Source organism: Octopus bimaculoides, chromosome 9 (assembly GCF_046866305.1).
Source record: "Octopus bimaculoides isolate indiv1 chromosome 9, ASM4686630v1, whole genome shotgun sequence".
NCBI lineage: Eukaryota > Metazoa > Mollusca > Cephalopoda > Octopoda > Octopodidae > Octopus > Octopus bimaculoides.
Window position 1 is genome coordinate 34,736,051 of NC_142936.1, and position 21,997 is coordinate 34,758,047.

The following is a 21,997-nucleotide window of genomic DNA, read 5'->3' on the forward strand; positions in this document are numbered from 1 at the left end:
TGCCTTTGATAACAGGTCTGCTCCATCAAAACTGACCTGGATATAAATATTAATAATAATAAACAACTGAGGGAGTTTATGTGTAGTTGTTCAACTGGCAAGAGATAGAAAGTAATTTTATCCCATATCACTGTGTTTTGTGTTGAAGAATATAAGGAAACATTAGATAATATAGTCCTAGATATTCTTGGAGGTCATGGAAAGAGTGACACTGTCATTCTTCTTCTGACTATATGACAAATGGAAACAAAATAATACCCTTAAAAAGATGGATGGTTATGGTTTAGATGCTTTTAATCATGTCTTTTCAAGTTAAACAACAACAAATCACAGAGAAGATAGGCTACATTATTGTCTGACCTTCTAAAATGACACCCAACTTTCCCTCAAATTACACACTATAATCCTGAAGGGAAAGGGATACATTGGATTAGTTCAAATGTTCAGGTAATTGTTTATATTTATATTGTATTAAAATAGAAATGTAAAATTTTCAATGTTGAATCTCTTCCTTTTTAACACCCCTCTTATCTTATATAGCTCTTTTATTTTTTATTTTTTCAGAATATCAGAAGAGATTGCTTTGAAAGTATTTTAACTTATCATCCATCATTAATTATCATCTGTTAAGAAAAAAGGAAGATGTTACACAGAACAGATATAACAATGTTTATGTAAACCTGTGATGAATTTGAGTGAAACATCTTTTCTGTGTCCAAACTGTTTGCAGCATGATTTTGCAATTTAATTAAACTAGAACAAAATTTCCAAAGGAGTTTGTGACATTTCAAGATACTGAAAAACATGACTATACCAGTAGAATTATTTGCTTGTAGTACAATAGAAAAACACAGTGACAGTGTCTGTATATCGTGGTGAAAGACAAACAAATTATGGAGAATGATGTATTTAAGAACAAGCAAAATGCAAAAGACAGTCAAAAGGAAATTGAGTTACCTAGTGAGAAAATGAAAGGGAAAGTATCAAGCCACTGTAAACTTGTAAAATGTCATTCACTGAAAAAAGTAATCTGACTAGTCACAAATGTATTCATAGCAGAGAGAAATACTATCACTGTGATATCTGTGGTAAATCATTCTTTCAAAATAATCACTTAACTATACACAAACGTATTCATACTGGACAGAAACCCTATAGCTGTGAGATCTGTGGTAAATCATCCTCTGTAAATAGCTCTCTAACTAATCATAAGTGCATTCATACAGGAGAGAAGCCATATCACTGTGATATTTGTGGTTATCTATGCTCTGAAAAAGGTGCTTTAACTCAACACAGACGTGTTCATACAGGTGTGAAACCTTACAATTATGATGTTTGTGGTAAATTCTTCTCTCGAAAGTATGGGGTAACTATACACAAACATGTTCATACAGGAGAGAAGATTTATCACTGTAATATCTGTGGAAAATCATTCGCCTCAAATGCTAACTTAACTATTCACAACTGTATTCATACAGGAGAGAAACCATATCATTGTGGTATATGTGGTAAAATATTCTCTCAGTCTACAGACTTAACTAAACATAAATGTATTCATACAGGAGAGAGACCATATCAGTGTGATATTTGTGGTAAATCTTTCTCTGTAAATAGTACCTTAAACAAACACAAAGACATTCATACAGGAGAGAAAGCATATCATTGTGGTGTTTGCAGTAAATCATTCAGTCATGGGAATTCTTTAACTAGCCACAAACGTATCCATACAGGACTGAAGGCCTATAACTGTGATATCTTCATACTACAAAAGATAAATTAATCTCTGACTCCTGTACATACAGAGATAAAATTCCAATTCCCTTCCAAATATACTTATTGTACTCGAACTTAGTCACATATCCCTTTATGTGTGTGTTTGTGTATGCTTGTATATATATATATATACTAGCAGAGATACCCGACCTTGCTCAGGATTAAAATGGCATAGATTTTATTGCTTTACTTGTTTCTTCATGTGACTGCGGCCATGGTGGAGCAGCGCCGTTGGTCGAAGAAATCAACCACAGGATTTATTCTTTGTAAGCGTAGTACTCATTGTGTCAGTGTCTTTTACCAAACCTCTAAGTTACAGGAATGTAAACACAGCAACATCAGTTGTCAAGCAATGGTGGGGGTACAAACCCAAGATACAAGCACACACATATACAAATATACACATATATACGACAGTCTTCTTTCAGTTTCTGAGTAAGAAATTCACTCAAGATTTTGTTCAGCCTGAGGCTATAGTAAGCATATATATATATATATATATATATGTATATGCTTTCGGTGCGAATGGCTTTATTATACGGTGCCGTATTTTACAATCCTGTAAATAATAATAATGGTATTTCTAAATAAGCTTAAAGCTTATGCCGTTCACCGTGCAATGACTAACGAAAATAGTCTAATAACGGAGCATATAAGCGCTCGACAGAAAAAAGAAGGCTTTCCCATCTGCGTGGGACACGAACCCACATCCCTTTCTTAACATGAATAATTGTGGTACATTCACACATGGATAGGAAACCATTTTTTCTGTCGAGTGCTTATATGCCTTGTTATTAGACTATTTCCCTTGGTCATTGATGGTGAACGCCATAAACTTTAATGTTATATAAAAATACCCCTAATTATTATTATTTACAGGATTGTAAAATACGGCGTCGTATAAGAAAACCATTTGCATCGAAAGCATATATATGTATGTGTATATATATATATATAATTTGAAAACACGAAGTTCCGTAACATTGTTTACAAAATAATAGCTGATCGTTTGTGAAGGACCGTGTCTACAGTCAACACTGAGGATTTTCGCTCTGGTAACTACTGCTGTCTCCCATGTTCACGCACGACCAGCTATATGTTGCTATGAGTAGAGCAACGGATTCAGCAAATTTGGAAATTAGTTGTGGATAAATGGAGCAGTAAAACGACGAAATTTTAAAAATCTGTTATCTTTCTTGCTCTGTCTCTTTGCACTGTCGCTAGAAAGGGACTTAACTCATGTTTGCAAATGGCTGCGACTTAAAAATTGTTAGAATTTATGGTTTAAAATTATTTTTAATGCAAAAATTCACGTGTTAGGAAGCAACTAAAAAAAAAAACAAATGGCCGATTCCGGGGATTTTCGACCATGAAGAATCCATTGGTGCGACTCCCAGATGCTATCTTGTAAGGTGTGGATTTCTATAGATGCAACACACACACACTCACAAACTCAGCTTTACAATATGTACTGATATATATATAATTTATAAATTGATTTTAATTGAGTTTTTACCTGTAATTTTGGATTTTGTCCCTAATATTATTATTATATATATATATATATATATATATATATATATATATATATATATATATATATATATATATGTTGTTATTATTTGTATATTCTCCCATATATATATTAGGGACAAAATCCAAAATTACAGGTAAAAACTCAATTAAAATCAATTTATAAGAAATTAAAATTAAATTGATGAGTTCATGAACCTTGGTTCTTTTCCCTAAAACTATATATATATATATATATATTTCAATAAAGAAACCAGCTTATTTATTAGTTAGGAGCATGTAACCTAACTAAAAGAAGGTAATTATTAAAGTTTACACTGCAGGAAATTCCTTAAAATTCTAATTTTAATATATCTTTATCAGCACGTGGGTTTCAAGTTTCTTTTACTGAAGATTTCAACTATAGAAAGCAAATTTAAATTTACTGCAAGATCGCAATTTTTAATGCTATCTGATAGTTCCCTTTTTATCTTTTCTCTTTCTGATATACTTCATTGCACTACTTTCTACAGACATATCAGTAAAAACTTTATAAGTTTAATCCAGCATCAGTCAAATGATGTTGATTCCAGTACTTTTCACATTTGTTAAGTGTTTTTGAAGAAATAGAAAGATAATAAAGAGAAGTGGCTTTAATTTATTTATGTCAGTTGTACCAAGTATAATTGTCACATTTTCTTTCGACTGAAGTATTTACCCCCAACTTTTTACTTTATAATGGGAGGCAAGGTTCACGATATCGGCTGAATATCACCTTCTCCCATTAATTTTTGTTCTTTGTGTTGTTTCAGGCTCCAGCAGGCTAGGAAAGAAGTCTTAAGTAAAATGCAAATTCTCAATCAGTTTTATTTACAATTTACACAGAAGGTCAATTGTGTTGCTCTCAGCATGCCATCTCAAGCTGTGTGCATTCATTGTATCTTCATTACACGGGCCCATTGCCTCAGGAGATATGACATGCAGACTAGCCTTGAGACCCAGCCTGCGAAGTGTGTTCACCAAGTGCTTGTGGTGAATAAGAGATAGAATCTGGTTGCTCGGCCCTTATATCTAGTTTGCCATCATGAGCCTCATTGTGATCTCGCACATAGCAAATGGATGCGGGCGTGAAAAAACAGGTGGCCCAGTGGTGGTAATATAGTGGAGGGTCAAGTGAGTAGGTTTTGTTGAATGAAAAGTCTGATCTACTAGCTCTGGAAAAGAAGCTAAGAGTGAGTGAAATGCATCACCAGCAGTGGCAACAAAAAATGAAGAACTCAGAACAGCATTGGTAGTGGTCTTTGCAGATGTAGACAAAGACATAGAACCATCAACGAGTCTCTGTCTCCTGACATCTATCAATAGATTAAAATTGTCCAAAAAGTCCGCTCCCAGAATAGGATGCGGTATCTCAGCTACGACAAAAACCCATTGAAAATCTCGACAAAGATTGATATCCAGGCGTAAAGAAATCTGATCAAATGTAGCAATGGAAGATGAGTCAATTGCATGCAAAACAATGGCAGAACGCTTAGGCCCATCTGCAGTGAGACGAAGAGGCCAAATACTGCAAGAAGAACCGGTATCAACCATGAAGAGTGTCTTAGACACCAAATCTTTTATGAAGAATGCACGCTGATTAGAAAATGAAGAGGAGGGAATTGACGTGCTCAATTCCTCTGAGACTCATTTTTTGACGATTGGAAAGAACAAGGCTGAATGCACTTACGGGCTTTATGCTGATACCTGATGTGGTACTGACAAAGACCAAAACTAGAGGAAAAGGAATCGGTCGAGTGTGAACAAGACCAGCTCCGACTGCAACAGTGCAAAGAGTTGGAGTGCCCTTGCCAAAGCGCGTTCATTCGGCGTGTTAAGGAGTCAAGTTTCTCCACAATCTCATTATGTGATGAGGAAGATGCAGAGGAAGAGACCTCTGAACAAGAGCAGACATGGTGAGGTGCTGGCTGGATAGCGAACTCTAAAATTTTATCAGCCATGGTAGCTAGTTGATCCATGGTGTTGGTATCAACCACTGTGGCTAAAATGCTTTGCACATTGGGAGGTAGCTGGGAGAAGAAAAGCTTCTGTAAGAGCGAGTTGTCCTCAGTCGTGTTGCTGAGCTCGTGGAGATGCCATAAAAATTGAGACAACGTCCTGTCTCCTAGCTCCTCGTCCTGTGTTAGTTGCTTAAACTTAAACTCTGCGGATTTAGTTTTCCGCCGGAGAACCTTGGATTTGATCATCTCGTACATCACATCTGGGCAAGGATCAGTGATGAGATCCCTGACGGAAGTAGCAAGTGGTGCAAGAATGCTACAAAGGAAAAGATTTAGCTGTTGCTGGGAAGGTACCGCATGTGCCACAAAATACGCCTCCAACTGTGCAAACCAAAGTGTGACGTCACCATTGAAAGAAGGAAGATTAGGTAAACTCATTTTTTCTCTGTCAAAGAGAAAAAGAAAAAGGACCAAAAAAAAAAAACTGACAAAAGTATTGTTGGAAATAGTAGTGTGTGTGTGTGAGAAAAAAAAATTTCCTGAGCAAAATTTATGGAATTGTGTACTGTATGCACAAGCAAAAAAAATTTTCATTGCCAAATCTGTTTTTTTCATTTGTGCTGAAAGAAAACAAAACAAAATGCCAAAAGCACTGTGAATGTATGTGTGCTGTACCAACAATTTTTTTTTTTTCTTCTTGTCAGTTGAAAAAAATTTGCCAGAAAATGGCGCACGATTGGTAAAGTCCTGTTTCCACGTGGGGCAATTCAAATGTGGTGGCAAACGGAACGATAGCTGGCAGTTAAGTGGAGTCTTCTGGTGTGCTGTAGCTTCTTTTGGCTGTTGGAAATTCTTCACTCGTGGTCACCATTTATAATGGGAGGCAAGGTTCTCGATATCGGTTGAATATCGCCTTCTCCCATTAATTTCTTATTCTTCATGTTGCTTAAGGCTCCAACAGTCGAGTAAAGAAGTATTAGGCAAAATGCAGGTTCTCAAACAGTTTTATTTACACTATACACAAGGGTGAAAGTGCGTTGCTCTCTGAAGCCATCTCAAGCGATGTGAGTTTGTTGTTCTTCGTTATGCAGGCCCATTGCCTCAGGAGATACGATAAGTGGATTACACTAGAGGCCTAGCGAGTGAAGTGTGCTCTGCAAGCGGTCGCAGGGAAAAAGAGAGATCAAACCTCGTTGCTTTTTCCTTTTTATTTTGTTTGCCATTGTGAGCCTTGTGATTTTGCGCATGGCAAATGAATGCAGGTGAGGTCTTGCTCCAGTCTCAGAGATTGCAGTGGCTGCCACGAGATCTCATCCAATATGGCGCTGACTGCTTGTGCTGCTACAACCTCAATGACAAAGTAAAAAAAAAGAAAGAAAGAGTAAACAACACTTTTTTTGTAGTTTTAAGCATTCAAAATGTATTTAATGTGATAGTACAAACTTAGGATCTTTTTTAAAACGTGGGCCACATTTTTCATTAACGAAACACTTTGAAACTTGGAACACTGGTAGAATGTGTCATATAAAACATCTTTTTCTCTTAGTCTTCTTAAAAAAAAAGAAATCCCTAAGTTATTCCATGTTAAAGTTGTCGTATTTCTGTAATTTCAACCAATCACTGACGTCCATTCAGCCGATATACATTAAGTGCTGACTACATAAACAAACGATTCTGAAACAATTCAATCGGTGATAGGGTTAGGGTAAAACAGCAAATTTAAAAAGAAAAAAGAAAAACGAAGCTATGGAAATTAAATACGCTTTACACCGCTTAATCAGCCAAAGGAGTAAATATAAACAACTGAATACTTGTCAGTGATTGGTTGAAATTATCGAAATAAGACAATTTTTTACATGAAATAAATTCGAATACAAAAATATTTTTCTGTTCTATAACACAAAATAGATAAGTATACGAAGTTTGAAAGTCTTTCGGTACCAAAAACACTACGTAAAACATTAATGAAAAATGTGGCCCCCGTTTTAAAAAAGATCCCAAACTTAAAAGATTTATCTAAAAACAAAATAGCTGATTACAAATTAAATATAAAAAAAAAAACATTTTGTTGACCGCATTCAATCAATTTCTTGATCAAATCACCTGCATCACAAATTCACATGCCCAATTGTCAACAGATAAGTAAATCAAGTGGTTTCAATATGTTGTAGTAACGCCGTGCGCATGCGTAGTCTCACGCATGCGTGGAATTAAACAAGCAAGCTTTCCCGCTTAATTCTATCTCTTTCTTGCTGGCCAGCAATAGAGCATGGACGTGTCAGGCGGTGTCTCCAACATTCCAGCCTGGAGACAGTCTCTTTACGTGTATAGCTGTCACTCTCCATCTTTCGGACTTACACTAGGCAGCTCGCTTACATCTACACAACACCGTCCCAACAACTATACTCACACACACAGAAGCTGTAACAACTGTCAACAAGAACTAAAGATGTATATATTTACCACTTGAATAAATGTTGTATAAGTTGATGGTCTGGAGTTCAGCGTTCCGTTATATTCTTAATTTTATATAGGAAAGTCAGGTATACATCTAATGATGTATAACCAACTTTCCTATACTGGTGACCCCCGACGTGATTCGAACACGCAGCCCGCTGAGCTGCAATAACCCACTTTCTTATAAAGTGGTGATTCGACGAAGAAACAAACGCAGCATGGACTCTGGACTACCAACTTATAACTGGTGAACCCGACTAAAGAACAAATGCAGCCATGGAGACTGAACTACTAACCAGCATCATCGTCATGACCAACACGATTACTACGCCACCAACATCTCCAACCATAGTCAACACGACTCAACAAGCGCGGTTTTTATTCTCGCCTCTGTTAGAGTGGATTTTTCCACTCACGATAAACAGACAAGAATTACAGCCTGCGACTTTCCAATTGTGTACTCAAAGAACTTGGTATAAAACTCTCACGTGTACTGACTTTTTAACTGCTGTGATATCTCACACACATATAGACGGCCTGTTTTTTATTATGTTCTTATATGTCGCATTCACACTCTCACATACACATACATCTTTTATGCCACACAATAGCTCTTGTTATTCATTTCATACGGTTATCTTTTCTATCGTCTCATTACTGGTATTTACGAAATCTATGTTACCGTAGTATAACATAATTACTTGTATATCATCTTTGATATATATTTTGGTGTTCGACCGTGTGACACGTTTAAATAAAAGGAGTCCTCTGTTTTTCCATTCGTCACCATTTCTCCTTTTTGAGTTCGCACGGTCGTTTTTTCATCTTGGGTTAAGAAAATTTTTCTTCGAGGTTTTCGCTAATGGCCGTACAGAGATTTGTCTGTCGATCGTCTGTAAAAGCGTACCTCTTCAAACACTCATCACCAAACAGCCTTTTCGCCACCAGCTTCGTTCAACCAAGATTACCACCGTGACGACAACAATTACTACTACCAACTACAAGCATTCCCCCCGACGTCGCCAAGTTACCACTGTCAACATCATTATATTACAGTTCCTGCGCCGACGTCTTCACCATCAATGTACTGTCTACCACAATGTCGTGCGCCAACAACCCCACCACCAGGGACACACCATATCAACACACTCGGTTTTATCGACTCTGTTAGAGTGGATGTTTCCACTCACGCACAACAGTAAGAGCTAGCCGAATTGAATATTCCGTACCGGGTAACCGGTCACAACTAGCATTCCGACGCTCAACTATAGCTCTGCTCCTTGACCACAACTTCCTGAGTACGGACATTCAAAATCAACTTGTGGAACTCTTATACGAACTGGATTTTTTTGTCTCTACAGACACTTTTACTATGTTCTGTGTTTTTTTTTCTCAGACACACTTGTGCACTCATACATTTTCTTTCCTTTCAGTAAAAACAAACACTCAGACTTTCACATTCCGTGATTCCAGTTCCTGGACAGTAGTCATCACGATTTGTTTTCTCATTGTCTCATTTGTTTTTTACTAGGTGGCATTTACTGCCCATATTGCATGTTTTTCTTTCATTCCTTCACTTTGTACATTGCATGCATGTATCACACGAGTGTACACATTCATTTCTTTCATTTTTCTTTGTGTGTGTTTTGTGCTACATCTTGTGGGTGGTTTTCAGTGGCCATCCTGCCTCAGGCGTTCTAACAGATTTCATATTATCGTGCGTTTCTCGCACTGGCAAGGGAGCCCTGTAGTAACGCCGTGCGCATGCGTAGTCTCACGCATGCGTGGAATTAAACAAGCAAGCGTTCCCGCTCAATTCTACCTCTTTCTTGCTGGCCAGCAATAGAGCATGGACGTGTCAAGCAGTGTCTCTGACATTCCAGCCTGGAGACAGTCTCTTTACGTGTATAGCTGTCACTCTCCATCTTTCGGACTTACACTCGACAGCTCGCTCACATCTACATAACAACGTCCCAACAACTATGCTCACACACATAGAAGCTGTAACAACAAGAGCTAAAGATGTATATATTTACCACCTAAATAAAGTGTTGTTTAAGTTGATAGTCTGGAGTTCAGCGTTCCGTTATATTCTCTAATTTTATTTAGGAAAGTCAGGTATACATCTAATGATGTATAACCAACTTTCCTATAATGTAATGGAGTTAGACGTCGGAGTCACCAATTGTAATAGTAGATGTATCTTTACACGGGTAATGAATCTTGTTCGCAGCTTGTTCATAGTTCTTAGCTTCACTGATGAATTCGTATACGTTCAGTTCCACATAATTAATCAAAAGATTAAGTTTATCGATAATCCTACCTTCTTGCCCTGGTAGTGAGTCTATAAAGTTGGTGAAAGTTCTAAACCAGTGATTAAAAGTTTTATCAGCATTTGTAGAATTTGGGTCTACATTCAATCTGTCCGGTTTCAAGTATCTTTCGCGTCTTTTCTTTCTCTATAGACTACTCTGCAACTTTTCTCAATTGTGTATTTTCAGAAATTAGTTGCTTTGATTGTAATGTATAACCAGTAAATCCTGGTTCAAAGAAACTAACTTTTAGTCATAGTCCTGTACGTTATTCCGAATGGCCATTCTCTCTTCCTCTTCTTGTCAAATGCTCATGCTCTTATTTGCAAAACAGGAAGGAAGTTGTATCATAGCGGTGGATTGCTTTCTCTCATCCTCTGATATGCCTCTGGTGTCTGCTTAGAGCTGCTTGTATTTATAAAAATGCAGACCAGCCAGGAAAAGAGATATCGTTGAGAACAACGGGTTGTACGATGTAGGTCAACTCTCATTTCCCCACTTCATAGCATACAGAAGGTTAAGAGTCAAATGGAAAGTACATCAATTGACTTCCAAAATGCAACATGCAACAATGTCACTGAAAGAAAGTGGAAGTGCAAGGTATGAATAAAAATAAGAAAGCATGCAAATAAAAGTTCAGTTCATGAATAAATGTTCAGTCTATTACAGTCTGATAGGATGCAAGCTGAATCAATTGTAATTTGATATAACAAAGAGGAAATCGAATTAGGACAGTGTAAGTGTTGAAGGTGTAGTGCTTGGGACGTTCATTGAAAAAAATAAATCTTGTAGGTGTTCGTGTAGAAATTAATGCATTGGTGCTTGTAAATCACTCACCTGGAATTTTTTTAAATTTTTTTAAACAGAGCACTTGTATGTATTTCGCCGGCCAGCAGACTCTTCACCCGCTTCTTGTACATGTTTGCTGTGAAGACGTTGAAGTACTTGTAGGAAGTATTGGCGAAGCCATGTCGGTTTGGTGAGGAGTCGACAATGACGATGTAGAATCGGGTTCGACGATAGCTTTCTTAAGGCAATCAATACTGATAGTATTTTGCTTGCCATTTATGTTGACGACGAAGTATTTCTCCTTTTTCTGTAGTATCCTGTAGGGGGCCTGAGTACGGCAGACGAATTTCTGATGGTATTCTATTGTTCCGGACAAAACGTGCGTCCATTGGTTAATGTCCGAGGGGATACATGTGTTGGTGTTCTGCGAAGACATATGTACACTGAGACGATGTACATATGTTGTGGGATCAGGAATATCCCATGGAAGAACAGGAGCGATCATCTACCCAGGGAGGGCCAGTGTGGTGCTGTAAACTAACTCTGCTGGTGAATAACTGACACCATCCTTGATAGATACCGAGCAGAATAAGCGGAAGGAATTCCATCCAATTGGTTATGTCAGGACATGCACGTATGGCTGATTTTAGCTGCCTGTGGAATCTCTCCACCATGCCATTTGCCGCTGGATGATATGCCGTTGTGTGGCAGTGTTTGGAGCTGATAAGGTGCGTGAATTCGCTGAAAAGGTGCAAATCGAACTGCTGTCCTCTGTCTATCATAATGGTTGTAGAGACACCAAAACGTGACACTCAGTGTGATATCAGCATGTTAGCGACAGTCTCTGCTGAAATAACAAACAGAGGGAAAGCTTAGGGCCATGCCAGAGCAGTGCCTTTAGTTGAAGAAATCGATCCTAGGATTTATTCTTTGTAAGCCTAGTACCCATTCTATTGGTGTATTTTGCCAAACAGCTAAGTTACAGAGTGTAAACACACTGACATCGGTTGCCAAGCGATGGTGGGGGTACAAACACAGACACACACAAATATACACATATATATGACAGTCTTCTTTCCTTTTAATAGTTTCACTATGTATATATTATATACACTAGCTGACATACCCGGTAATTCCCAAGAAAGCAGGCTTATCCCTTGGTTCCGTTCTCATAATTGTTTCGCTAATCCAGTAACAACAATACAAAGTATGTAGCCCTTAAAACGTTTTTTGTGTATTTATTGAGAATACCGAACTGTCTTACAAAGGATCTTGTTTTTAGGAATTCCCAATAAGTTATGAATATCAAAATTGTGGAGTCAGTTATGTAATAACATGAAATTAATTACACTATAGTAAGAATTCAAATAAAGTAGCCCCGAAAAGGGCTTTAATACGTTCCCAGAGTATATAGATTTTAGGAGGAAATACTAATAAGGTATGTATACTAAAATCGTGAAACATGTTACGTAATAACAGGCTAATCAGATATGAGATAATAACAATTCAAAGTAATTAACTGTGAAAAAAAGCTTTTGTGCATTCCCATACTCTCAGCAGCGCTAGTGTTGGTATATTCATTAATAAGTGACTAATCGAAATAAGTGGATCTATTGTTTAGGAGAATACTATTAACTTGTTTAAGCGTTGTATTGGATAAATTGAGAAATAATTAAAATAGTTCAAATATTAAGAAATAAGCATACTGAAAATGAATGGGCTATTTCCCTTGGTGGTTATTTCCAAGAGGGAATGGGTTTGTAGGGAAGTGGTTATACACCGTTAGGTGTACTCCGCTTCCGTACATTAAATTTCTTGAAGAAACAACGGAACGCAGATTCTGAACTATCAACACAACAATATTTATTACAATAGAATTCGGCAGCACTTCGCCCTTTGGTTACTGAGACGCCGTCAATGAAGTTGCGTGGTTATTTGTGTAGCTCCAGAGTTGGGTTGTTGGAGAGAGGTTGCTACGACGTCTAGGCTCTTCGTTGGCCAGCGAAAGAAGAGAGTGAAAGCGCGAAAGCTTGGATGTCGATGACTACGCATGCGCATGAGACTCTTCCTGTATTCCTTCCGGAATTAGTCCCTGCTCATGCGTGGATAAAAACTCCGGAAATGTCGTCTGCTATAAAGGCGTCACTACATGGCTCCCCCTCGAGTGCCGAAAGCACGAAAATAGAAATTTGGAGTGGCGCCTGAGGCAAGATGGCTACCGAAAACACCTACAAGATGTGGCACAAATATATATGAAGAAAAATCAAAGAAAGTGATGTACAATTGTGAGATACATGCATGCAATGTACAAAGGAATTGACAATGACAAAATAACCGTGATGACAACTGTCCAGGAAACTGGAATCACGCGATGTAAAAGTCTGATTTTTTGTTTTTTTCTGAAAGGAACGAAAATATATGAGTGCACAAGTGTGTGTGAGAGAGAAAACACAGAACATAGTAAAAGTGTCTGTAGAGAAAAACCAGTTCGTATTAAAGTTACACACGGAGAATAGAATGTTCATACGCAGGAGGTTGTGGTCAAGGAGCAGAGCTGTAGTTGAGCGTCGATGCTGGGACCTGTGTTACCTGGTACGGAATATTCTGGCTGGTTAGTTCTGGTCTGTTGATCGTGAGGGGAAATATCCACTCTAATAGGGTCGAGATAAAACCGTGCTTGTTGATGTTGGTGTTGCTGGCGACGACAATGGTAGACAGTACATTGGTGGTGAAGACGTCGGCGCTGGAACTGGCTGTAGCTGTGTTCTGTATGTGTGTTTGCGATTGTGTATGCATTGGTAAAGATGTTGACAGTGGTGTGTGTGGTGGTTGTGACAGGGCGTCTATTTGAGAGATACCGTTGAGTGGCATTGCTTGAAAATGCTGTCATGAATTCGGAGCTGCGAGCGAAAATGACCAAAAGATCCCGTGCAAATGAAGATAAGCCAGAACTCTTCCATTCTCCGGCCGAGAGAAACGGAGAGGTGACAAAAGATGCTGAACTGGGAACAAGTAAGCATCAAGAAATGTTATGTACTCACTGAAATGTAACTGTGCATTTTACTGCTATTTTCAGCAAGTAGAGGACGCTGTGTAAGAATGAACTGACGTCTCGTGAAACATGTAGGAAACTGCTCAAAAAGTTGTTAGGATGAAATAACCGTGAAGTTTTTTTGTGTGAAAAAACCACAAAAGTCTTAGCCGCAAAGAAGTCTTTGGTTATAGGCTCTGGAAGTCATTGACAAAATGAAAAACTTTAACGTAGAAAAATTTACTTAGCTTTTCATTTGTGATGGATGAGAATGTAGAGGCAATCCTGAAGTTGAACGTCGCGAAGCATACGAATTCAATGGCTGTTGAAACGAGGTCCGTGTTTGTTGTCGCGGGCATTTGCTAAAATTAGCCCGAATGACGACAGTGTTGCATGCTGGCGCGTTGCCTTGAACAGACAATTTTCTCTGTTAACTTCGTGACCAACCTGGGGTCGAACAGAGATGAGTTGTGTCTGACAAGAACGCAGAGAACATGAGTTGACATCCGACGTACACAGAGTCGGGAAAAAGAGCTGAGTGGGCACAGACATGATGATAACAACTCTAAAGGCATAATATTGTGGTGCATGTGTAGAACTGTGTGCGTGCGAAGAAAGTTCAAATTATGACTGTCGAAAAACGTTGCTCGTGTGGGCTTCCATAGAGTTATCCGTTTAGTTCTTGGTCGGATAGCTGTTCGAAATGCTGTATTTACTTATGTCAGCGGCTTCTCTGGTGGATCTATGCATCGGGTTGCATTGCATTCTCTGGCAGGTCGAAAGTGAATCGTGGGTGTCCATTGTGTCGGTGAATTCTTTTCCTTTGTGATGTGCGACAGTCGAAACAAAACCTATGCAGAGAAAGTTGTTATTCTTGTGTTCGATGTTTAAGGCTACACTGGAAAGCATGTGTGAGACAGCGACGGCTCGTGTAGTATTATTGGTCGGTAGTTCAGAGTTTTCGGCTGCAGTTGTTCTTGATTCGGGGTCACCAATTGTAAGGAAGTGGTTGAACCGAATCACGTCGGGCTGTGCGTTGGTATCACGTCGGGTGCGTGTCTGAATCACATCGGGCGCGTGTTCGAATCACGTCGGCTGTACAGATCAGAAGGGCTGTATGAATCGAATCACGTCGGGGTCACCAATTGTAGGGAAGTGGTTATACACCATTAGGTGTACTCCGCTTCCGTACATTAAATTTCTTGAAGAAACAACGGAACGCAGATTCTGAACTATCAACACAACAATATTTATTACAATAGAATTCGGCAGCACTTCGCCCTTTGGTTACTGAGACGCCGTCAATGAAGTTGCGTGGTTATTTGTGTAGCTCCAGAGTTGGAATGTTGGAGAGAGGTTGCTGCGACGTCTAGGCTCTTCGTCGGGCAGCGACAAAAGAGGGTGAAAGAAGCGGGAACGTTTGGATATCGATGACTACGCATGCGCATGAGACTCTTCCTGTATACCTTCCGGAACTAGTCCCTGCGCATGCGTGGATAAAACTCCAGAAATGTCGTCTGCTATAAGTCGTCACTACAGGTTATTTCCCTTGGAAGCTTAAAAATAATTACTCCTGCTGTTCACTCACGCCCAAATGTTATTCCTCCCGCCGTTTACCCGAACATTTTTTAAAAATCAATTTATACTTAAAACCTCCCCAGACACATAAGCAATGTGCGTGTGAAGTTTAAGAAAAATCGGTCAAGCCATTTTGGTGCAAAATGAGGACACACACACACACATTTTCAGTTTTAATATGTAAGATTTATCTCTTTGGTCACTTGTTCATTTTTTATGCATACGCGTTGTACATTTCATTCGATTGCATGGCTTTTTCGCTGCATGTTTATCCATAAATGTGTCGTATTAAGGGGAAATTAGGGAAAAGGAGAATTGAGGATTTCTTCCCTGTTGATTTGGAGGAAGTGTTTGTCACCACGCATGTGGTTGTTTCCTTCTCTTCATCGTACATGCACATCTTCACTTCACACTGTCTAACTGCACTCTCGATCTTCCTGTCTCTGCTGCGCGTGCTCTCTTCAGCACTTCCATCCTCAGGGTCTCCTGATGGGGCCTACTCACTCTCCCACTTCCGTCTTCACCACAGCTTCAACTCAATACCACATGCACCCCTGATCTAACAATCACTATCACTCACATCCCTTTCATAGTCTTCCAGTCATTTAGGTGGATGACGCTCTCTTCGGGATCGTCGCAAGGATGCAATGTCATCCTCTCCCTCTCTTTGTTCATCGTCACTGGAGGAGCTCACAACCCTCATGACGTCTAGTATGTGACACGGCATTCCTTCCATCGATACGTTATTACGATAGTTCACTGCTGTCACCCTTCCTTTCTCCCACTGAGCTGTACATCGCGCATCGGGGGGTTCACCCACACTTCTTTCCCAATTTGGACACTTGCTGACTGTTCTTCCCCAGAGGGTCGCGGTTCCACATTCGGATGCCTCCATTTGTATCTAAACACTGCCTTTTGCAGGACCATCTACCCAGTCTGTCCTGACCTTGTCGACATATTGTACCAAAACACTACTTCGATGGGAGAAATCTTCCCACCCTCAGCCATGGCTTTGATTGTGTGATGGTGATGTTCCACAATCCCATTCCCGCCAGGCTTATATGCTGCTCTGAAGAAACGTCTGGTATTCCTTTGGTTGAGCATTTCTTTCAACTGCACCGAGCGAAACACTGTGCTGTTGTCCATCAACAGCTTATCACCTGGCTCCCTCTCCAGGAATACTGCATTGAGAACCTCTACAGTCTTAGCCGCAGCTCCTATCCTAATTTCCTTCCCTATTGCCATCCGTCCTGGCCCACAGTCAACCACTGAGATGTACTGCCTTCCCCGATAATGAATCATATCTATCACCAACCTCTTCCAATCTTCTCCAACCTGAATCATTGCCAGTACCCGCCTGACTGGCCCTTGTGCCGGTGGCACGTAAAAGCACCCACTACACTCTCGGAGTGGTTGGCGTTAGGAAGGGCCTCCAGCTGTAGAAACTCTGCCAAATCAGATTGGAGCCTGGTGCCGCCTCCTGGTCCACCAGTCCTCAGTCAAATCGTCCAACCCATGCTAGCATGGAAAGCGGACATTAAACGACGACGACGACGATGATGATGATTTCTTGACGCCTAAAAACTTCTGATATATTTCGTTTTTATTTTCATTTTACTTGTTGCAATCATTAAACTGAGGCCATGCTGGGGCATCACCTCGTAGAATTTTTAGTCGAATGTATCGACTCCAATATTTTTCAAAATGATTTTCAGCAAGCACATAGTTAAGCCTAAAAGGTCTTTCTACATGCTGGAGATAACAGCCAAATCTTTAAATATTATTTTAAAATAATTTCAAATAAACATCGACCATGAAGCTGACAGTGTGTCTTCTCAACAATTCGATCATTTCGTTTTGCAGTGCTGCTGAGGTATAGGTCACATTTTTGGGGGGAATTGTGCTGTAACATTCCAATAGCTTTGAGTCTTTCTCTAATGTGTACTGGAATAATTTCATAAAAAAGACCACAAAGCTGCATGTCATCTTCTGAATAAAGATCCTGAAAAGCTTCATTTTCGTTTCCTTGGAAAGGCAATTCATTTGCACAAAGAAAATGAACAATATCAACAATGGAACTGATATAATAACGGTTTTTGCTCAACTGATCATTTTGCAAGATTGAAGACATGGATGTTGTTGTGAATAAACGCTGTTGGCGTTCCATGTTACCATAGCTTGGATATGGGATGCAGAGTTTGCGTGCTTATTTAAACCTTTGTTTTTTTTTTCTTTTGTATGATGCCAATTAGAATATCCATTTTTAATAAAACAAGTTTCAGCTTAAGCAGAAGTATTAAAGTGCCGACAAGCAAAGCAAAACAAGGCTCTCTTTGAAAGAGAATACTCTAACCATAAACGACCAGTATACCAGCTTGACGAGAAGTCACGTCTCTGATTTCCATAAATTTTTGGATTAAACTTTGCTAGAACTGGCTGCACTGGTTGGCAGTCGACCAGGCCTAGATCAACCAATGAGGATGTCAAAGACTTTGCAAGACCTCCTTTGAGCTGCGAAACTTAGTTTGCAATTCTCTTCTGAATTATTAGGTGAATCAGATTGGAAATTCAGTTCTCTTTTTCGGTAGTGATTCATTATTTTTGGGCACTGATATTTGCAATAATGAATTCTATGGTAGAATATCGTAGTAAGAGTAACAGTTTCTTAAAATTTATGTATTTTAAAATTAAACTCGTAAGAGATTTCGGTTCAAGCAATATTTTTTTCAATTTCTTCAAGGCTATGCTTTTTTAGTTACAGTCATTTATAATATTTCGTTGTAGCAAAATACGAAGCTACGGCTAAAGATAATAGAAGATATAAAAATTTTGATGACAAGTTTATTTTTATAAAACCTTAGATAGTTGTAATCGAAGAATGTTTGTAGTAGTTTGGGTAAAAAGTTACATTCTAATTCACTGATAACGGTAAGTTGACAAATATTTGTTTGAAGATATCCTTGTGTGCTATTGTATTTGACGCTATTAGTATTTTGCGTTGAACTCCCATTCAAAGACATTGCTGTCGTCCTCGGCCAAATGTGTTTGAAGATATTAGTTGTTTGCTATATATTTTAGAATAAAAGCCCATAACATTATTGGGTGAGATATTTTACTTCAGTAATTCTATAGAAGTAAAACCATTTAACATCGTTGGAAAAAAGATATTTTAATGATAGTTTGTCGGTTAATATATAATTTAACCCGGTCACCAAAATAAAAACAAAAAACCCCAGCCTAATAGGTGTAAAAAATATGTAGAAGACTAATATGAAAACAAAATTTTGCGGAAACGAACGTGGGTGGGGAGAGGACTTTCGGAAGATTCACACAATACAATTTTTTTCCCTCATAACTTTCAGGAAAATGGATATCTTTTAACGAAATTTTACATAAATATCTTTCAAACGGCATAGATTACGATTATAAAGAAATTTGTGGGGAAAATGTTTTCTGAAGGGTGGGGAGAGGATTTTCAGAAAATTCGCACGATCCGATTTTCCCCCTCAACTCTCAGGATCTAGTTTAGCACCCGGTCGCTAAAAAAATGTGTAGGAAACAAATATGGAAATAAAAATTTGCGCAAACGAACGGGTGAAGAAGAGGAAATTTCGGAAAATTCATAAAATTCGAGTATATCCCGCATAACTTTCAGGAAAATGCATATCTATTAATGGAATTTTATAGAAATACCTTTCAAATGGTATAGATTACGATTAAGGTAATTCCCAGGTAGTTGGGAATTTGGGATTTTAAGTGGTCCACCAGTCAGCTTGGATGTGGTGTCCTCTAACTTTAACCCTTTCGGAGTAATGAAGAACAGTGTTAACAAAATATAAAACATCCTTTGATGCAGGTAGAAGAATCTTTATATTATTGTTTGACCTTTTAAAATGGCATCTAATTTTCGCTCAAATTAACCCCTACAATCCTGAAAAATGATGGATATGTTGGACTAGTTCAAATGTTCAGATAAAGGTTTATATCTTCAGTTTATTAACATTGAAATGTAGTAACATTTTCCTTGTTGAATCTCCTCTTCTTTATATCCTCCCAACTTATACAGTATTTATCATTTCTATTTCAGAATATTGGATGAGAGTATCATCAGTTTTTATCATTTATTAAAGACACAAAACAGATGTTATGCAGAACTATTATGGCACTGTTTATGTAAATTTGTGGTGAATTAGGGTGAAATATTTCTTCAGATCACTTGTTAGCAGCTTATGTTTACTTCATTGTCTGACCTGTTTTCAAGATAAATTCACAACCTTAGGGAAAATTTCCCCCCAAAAATGCATTTTCTTCACAAATTGTGAAGCGTAAATATAGCAGTAGAAATATTTTTTTGTTATTCACTATTAAAACACAAAGCAGAACAGCATCCATATATTATTGCGTAATATAAAAAATTATGGAGAAAGAAATATGTGAGAACCAGCAAAAATGCAAATCACAATCAAAAGTGATTGATTTTCCTAATGAGGATTTGAAACTGAAAGGGACATCATACAACTGTGATACTAGTAAAGATTCATCCACTACAAAAAGTAACCTAGCTATTCAAAAACGTGCTAATAGAGAGAAATACTATCACTGTGATATCTGTGGTAAGTTATTCTCTCGAAAAGATGATGTTGTTATTCACAAACGTATTCATACAGGAGAGAAACCTTATCACTGTGAGATTTGTGGTAAATCATTCTCTGTAAATAGTACCTTAACTAAACATAAACGCGTCCATACAGGAGAGAAGCCATATCATTGTGATGTTTGTGGGTATTCATGCTCAGAAAAAGGTGCTTTGACTCAACATGGACGGGTTCACACTGGTGTGAAACCATACCATTGTGATGTCTGTAACAAATCATTTGCTCAAAGAAGTAGTTTAACTAAACACAAAGTTATTCATACAGGAGAGAAGCCTTATCGCTGTAATATCTGTGGAAAGTCATTCTCTTCAAACTTGACCATTCATAAACGTGTTCATACAGGTGAAAAGCCATATCACTGTGATGTGTGTGATAAATCATTTGCTCAGTCTAATGATTTAACTAAACACAAACGTATTCATACAGGAGAGAGACCATATCAGTGTGATATTTGTGGTAAATCTTTCTCTGCATGTACTCAGTTAATTATTCATAAACGTGTTCATACAGGAAGGAAACCATATTGTTGTGATATTTGTGGTAAATCTTTCTCTCAAGGCAGTTACTTAATTCCTCATAAACGTATTCATACAGGTGAGAAGCCATATTGCTGTACTATCTGTGGCAAATCATTCTCTCATGAATCGTCTTTTGCAAGTCACCAACGTATTCATACAGGACAGAAGCCCTACAACTGTGATATCTGTGATAAATCATTCTCACGAAATGATTACTTAACTAACCACAAACGCATTCATACAGGAGAGAAACCTTATCATTGTGATATTTGTGGTAAATCTTTCTCTCTATATTGTCACATAAGGATTCATAAACGCATTCATACAGGAGAAAAGCCCTATCGTTGTAATATCTGTGGTAAATCATTCCCACAGACATGTGGATTAACTACTCATAAACGAATTCATACAGGAGAAAAACCATATCAATGTGATATTTGTGGTAAATCATTCACTGTAAATAGTACCTTAACAAAACACAATCGTATACATACAGGAATAAAACCCTATCACTGTGATATCTGTGGTAAATCATTCCTGCATGCACAAGCCTTAACTAAACACAAACTCATACATACAGGAGAGAAGCCATATCGCTGTAATATCTGTGGTAAATTCTTCTCTGAAGGAGGTGCTTTAACTAAACATAAACGCATTCACACAGGAGAAAAACCATATCACTGTGATATCTGTGGTAAATACTTCTCTGAAGGAGGTGCTTTAACTAAACATAAACGCATACATACAGGAGAAAAGCCTTTTCACTGTGATATCTGTGGTAAATACTTCTCTGATAGCAGTAGCTTAACTAAACATAAACGTTTACATACAGGAGAAAAGCCATATCACTGTGATATCTGTGGTAAATCATTCTCTGAAAGTGGTAAATTAACTAAACATAAACGTGTACATACAGGAGAGAAGCCTTATCAGTGTAATATCTGTGGAAAAGCTTATTCTAAAAAATGTTCTTTGGTTAAACACAAATGCAATCCTACAAAAGGCTAAAATTATTCATGTCAAAAGTCAGTAAATGTATTCACTGAAGGAACAAGATGTATGGAATAGTAACGTCTGAACAGTATATATAGTACTCAAATGTGTCTTGGTGAAATGTCTTACAACTGTAATATTTTCAATAAAAGCATTATTTCTGTGGACTTGTGTATATTCTAACTGATTTCTGGAAGGAATGTTATTGTGTACACCTAAAAGAAGATGCCTCATTTTTATTCACCTTTGGTGAAGGCAGCTTTGACCAGGAAGAACTGATGTCATCATACAGTATCCAATGGTCATTAGGTGTTTTAACCCTGAACCATAACCCCCTCCTGATGCTGGGTCTGCAGATGTGGTCAATCCACCGTGCACC

General features: G+C 38.2%; 4 protein-coding genes and 1 pseudogene across 4 annotated transcripts; 2 read left to right on the forward strand and 3 right to left on the reverse strand.

The window, feature by feature from the left end:
• The first annotated feature begins 886 nt into the window (after window positions 1-886).
• On the forward strand, window positions 887-1,908 carry LOC149134052 (uncharacterized). The gene has a single exon (XM_089357400.1). It carries the CDS (start codon window positions 1,007-1,009, stop codon window positions 1,778-1,780), a length of 774 nt encoding a protein of 257 aa, XP_089213526.1. The 5' UTR covers window positions 887-1,006; the 3' UTR covers window positions 1,781-1,908.
• A 2,448-nt stretch (window positions 1,909-4,356) lies between these two features.
• Window positions 4,357-4,878, reverse strand: LOC106868296 (uncharacterized). The gene has a single exon (XM_014913483.1). The coding sequence runs from the start codon at window positions 4,876-4,878 to the stop codon at window positions 4,357-4,359; it is 522 nt and encodes a 173-aa protein (XP_014768969.1).
• Window positions 4,879-4,955: 77 nt separating this feature from the next.
• Window positions 4,956-5,723, reverse strand: LOC149134053 (uncharacterized). Its single transcript, XM_089358177.1, has one exon. The coding sequence runs from the start codon at window positions 5,721-5,723 to the stop codon at window positions 4,956-4,958; it is 768 nt and encodes a 255-aa protein (XP_089214303.1).
• A 4,986-nt stretch (window positions 5,724-10,709) lies between these two features.
• On the reverse strand, window positions 10,710-11,517 carry LOC149134054 (uncharacterized; annotated as a pseudogene).
• A 6,739-nt stretch (window positions 11,518-18,256) lies between these two features.
• On the forward strand, window positions 18,257-21,785 carry LOC106868299 (uncharacterized). Its single transcript, XM_014913486.3, has 2 exons — window positions 18,257-18,380; window positions 19,540-21,785. Exon 2 carries the CDS (start codon window positions 19,870-19,872, stop codon window positions 21,631-21,633), a length of 1,764 nt encoding a protein of 587 aa, XP_014768972.2. The 5' UTR covers window positions 18,257-18,380; window positions 19,540-19,869; the 3' UTR covers window positions 21,634-21,785.
• Window positions 21,786-21,997: the final 212 nt, after the last annotated feature.